Here is a 2,823-nt window from a genome sequence, read left to right on the forward strand (position 1 = left end):
AATTAGATTATTACTATTATTAAATTCTTCAATATCTTCACACTGTTCTGATAAATCAAAAATTTTTGTCATACTATCACAAAAATCTTGTATAATTTAACAACATATGTCGATCTGTCTGAAGTCGACTCTTTCTCTACAACTCCTTTTTTTGCTCTTGCATAAAATGAATGACTAATTTCTTTAGATGCTGTAGCCCACCTTGTTTCAAGTTCAAATGGCATATCATTTTCTCCTAATACAATTGCTTCACTAAGTGCTTTTTCCAATACCGAACTATCCTTTTCTGTTGTTTTTCCAATAAAGCTACATAATTCAAACTCTGAATCAAATGGTAAATCTGGGTGTGTTAATTTATATGTTGTAAGTGCTAAATCAAGAAACATTGTCCCAGTAGTATTTTTTGAATATGAAACAGAAACAATAGTTCCATCTTCAAAGAGTACAGTAGTTTTTCTTAATTGACTAGAGTCTTCTTCTGTTTCTTTCTTTTTTTTGTTTGAAGAAAATTGTACAATTCCAATTAACTTAGAAATGTGTTCAATCATTTTACTACAAAACTTATGAGTTGTTTGATATTTTTTACTAAAACCAATTGTTTTATTTGCATTATTAACTCCATTCATTGTTGTAAGTGACCTTGTAGTGGTACTCATCCCACGGGTACTTGTCCCATACTTATTATTCATTTGAAGAATATTTATTGATTGAACTAAAAACTTTTCATGTTGTGATTCTTTTTTCTTTTCAGTCATAAGTTTATAACCATTTTCATATTCTTTTTTTAATGCTTCACGATGACTTCTTAATAAAAAGATTACTGGATTATCTTTTAATATAATAACTGGGAATTGTTTCATTTCAAATAATGTTGTTAAACAACGATCATATTGATTTCTTGTTAAATCAATTTTACTAATACTGCAAAATAATTCATCAACAAATTTTTGAGCAGTAATATTACAGTCTTGTAATACATCTTGATATATTCCAATCTCTGTTTCCTTTGACAAACCTTGTGCACGATTAAAAACATTAACAAATCTATCATCATCTCTATTAGCTGCTGCTGATCGTAATTGAGCTGGAAGAGAAAAAACTGAACGAGCTCTTTCAATAACTGAAATAGCGTCTCGAGATTGATCAACACGATTCTTTAAATCAGTGAGTTGTTTAATTGAAGAAAGTGAGTTAAGAAGTTCATTATATTTTTCTTGCATTTTAATAACAACATTAAGATAAACTCCATTTTTAACAGCCTCTGCCTTTGCAGAATTAATTATGACTTGCATTTTATCTAATGTGTCTTTGCAATTGATAAATTGATCAAAATGAGATTCAACTAAATGCATAATTTCTTTATTTTTATGATGGATTTTTGTTTCAAGTCTTAGTGGTCCATTGATTAACCTATTGAATGAAGTGTCATTGTGTATAAGAGCTAAATATTTTTCAGGAGAAAACGATGGATCATCCATACTTAATTCTTTCTGTTCTTGTAATAATTTAATCTTGTCATCTTTTCCTTTTGATGACTCAGTTAAAATCTCAATAATATCAAATCCTTGTTCAACTTCCATTTCAACGGCTTGTGTTACTGCATTCATCTCTTGTGACATAGAAACATATCCCGTATCTACAAATTCTTTAGCTTCTTCCCATGAAGTTGCATGAAGCCTTTCAAACGCTTCCATTTGATTTATATCTTTTTCTAAGTTCTTTTCTTTTATTTTAAGATTAACTATTTTTACTTCTTTTCGTTTGAAAAAAAAAAAGAAAATACTTATCTCTTATTTTAGAATGTTAAATACCTAAAAATATTAAAAACAAATTATGAAAATCTAAAGATTAAAAGAATAGCAGTTGATATGAATATTATTGAAGGTTATACTAGTCATGACTGTGCCACAATCTATCCTGGACAACTTTATCTTGGGACTGTTGCTGTTGCAAACGATATTTCAACATTGCATAAATTGAATATAAAAAATATTATTAATGCAACAGGATATTTACGAGGTGGGTATGACAATACAACAGAACAATATCCTGATGCTTTTCCTAATGAAATACATTATTTACACCTTCATATAAATGATCAGGAAAACTTTCCAATTTCGAATTATTTTCAAACATGTTTTTATTTCATTGACAATGCACTTTCTCAAAAAGAAAAAGTACTTGTTCATTGTCAAGCTGGAATCTCAAGAAGTGCAACACTTGTTATTGGGTATCTTATTTATCATGAAAAAATCTCATTAAAAGATGCTTATTTTAAGGTGTATCAAGCAAAAAAAAATATTGCCCCAAACAAAGGCTTTTGGAAACAATTAGAAGAATTTGAAATTAAGTTTTTTAAATGCCCAAAGCCAAGTTATCCTCTCGTTGAATATTTAACCGATCGATTATACCCAATGTTAAGTCAAGAGCATAGTCGCGACTTAATAAAAGAAAAGTTAATTGAAACTAATTATGATATATCTATGACAGTAGCACTATTGTTGTGTAATTGAATTTTCTTCTGATTTCCTTTCAAATAAGAAATCGAGGTATTACTTGAAAAGAAATAAATAAATATGAGATTTGAACTAAAAATTTGTACCATTGAAATGAACAAAAACTATTAAATATAATAAAAATATAATAAAAAAATGGTTTAAAGAAAATGTAAACCTAATTCACTTTAAAATCTGTTCATCAATGCCAAAGACTAACAAAACAAGTAGACAAGCTGTTTTAAATACTGCCTATGCCCCATCAACAGCTTCAAGTAAAAAGATTACAGTTAATGGTAAAACAATTACTGTATCAGCCAATACTCAA

The 2,823-nt window shown here is 28.2% G+C and overlaps 2 protein-coding genes across 2 annotated transcripts in view, besides 2 other annotated features; one reads left to right on the forward strand and one right to left on the reverse strand.

The window, feature by feature from the left end:
• Positions 1-1,694, reverse strand: part of EDI_230120 (uncharacterized protein) — a gene marked incomplete at both ends in the record, with an annotated part of 1,820 nt that extends 126 nt beyond the window's left edge. Inside the window, 2 exons of the mRNA XM_001733455.1 lie at positions 1-42; positions 105-1,694. The exon at positions 1-42 is cut by the window's left edge and continues 126 nt beyond it. Coding sequence (XP_001733507.1) covers positions 1-42; positions 105-1,694 — 1,632 coding nt within the window. The remainder of the gene's footprint in view (positions 43-104) is intronic.
• A 174-nt stretch (positions 1,695-1,868) lies between these two features.
• Positions 1,869-2,823, forward strand: part of EDI_230230 (dual specificity protein phosphatase, putative) — a gene marked incomplete at both ends in the record, with an annotated part of 1,198 nt that continues 243 nt past the window's right edge. Inside the window, 2 exons of the mRNA XM_001733456.1 lie at positions 1,869-2,421; positions 2,663-2,823. The exon at positions 2,663-2,823 is cut by the window's right edge and continues 243 nt beyond it. Coding sequence (XP_001733508.1) covers positions 1,869-2,421; positions 2,663-2,823 — 714 coding nt within the window. The remainder of the gene's footprint in view (positions 2,422-2,662) is intronic.
• Positions 1,972-2,000: a sequence feature (AT_rich).
• Positions 2,622-2,653: a sequence feature (AT_rich).

This window comes from Entamoeba dispar, genomic scaffold (genome assembly GCF_000209125.1).
Source record: "Entamoeba dispar SAW760 scf_1105229462873 genomic scaffold, whole genome shotgun sequence".
Taxonomy (NCBI): domain Eukaryota; phylum Evosea; order Mastigamoebida; family Endamoebidae; genus Entamoeba; species Entamoeba dispar.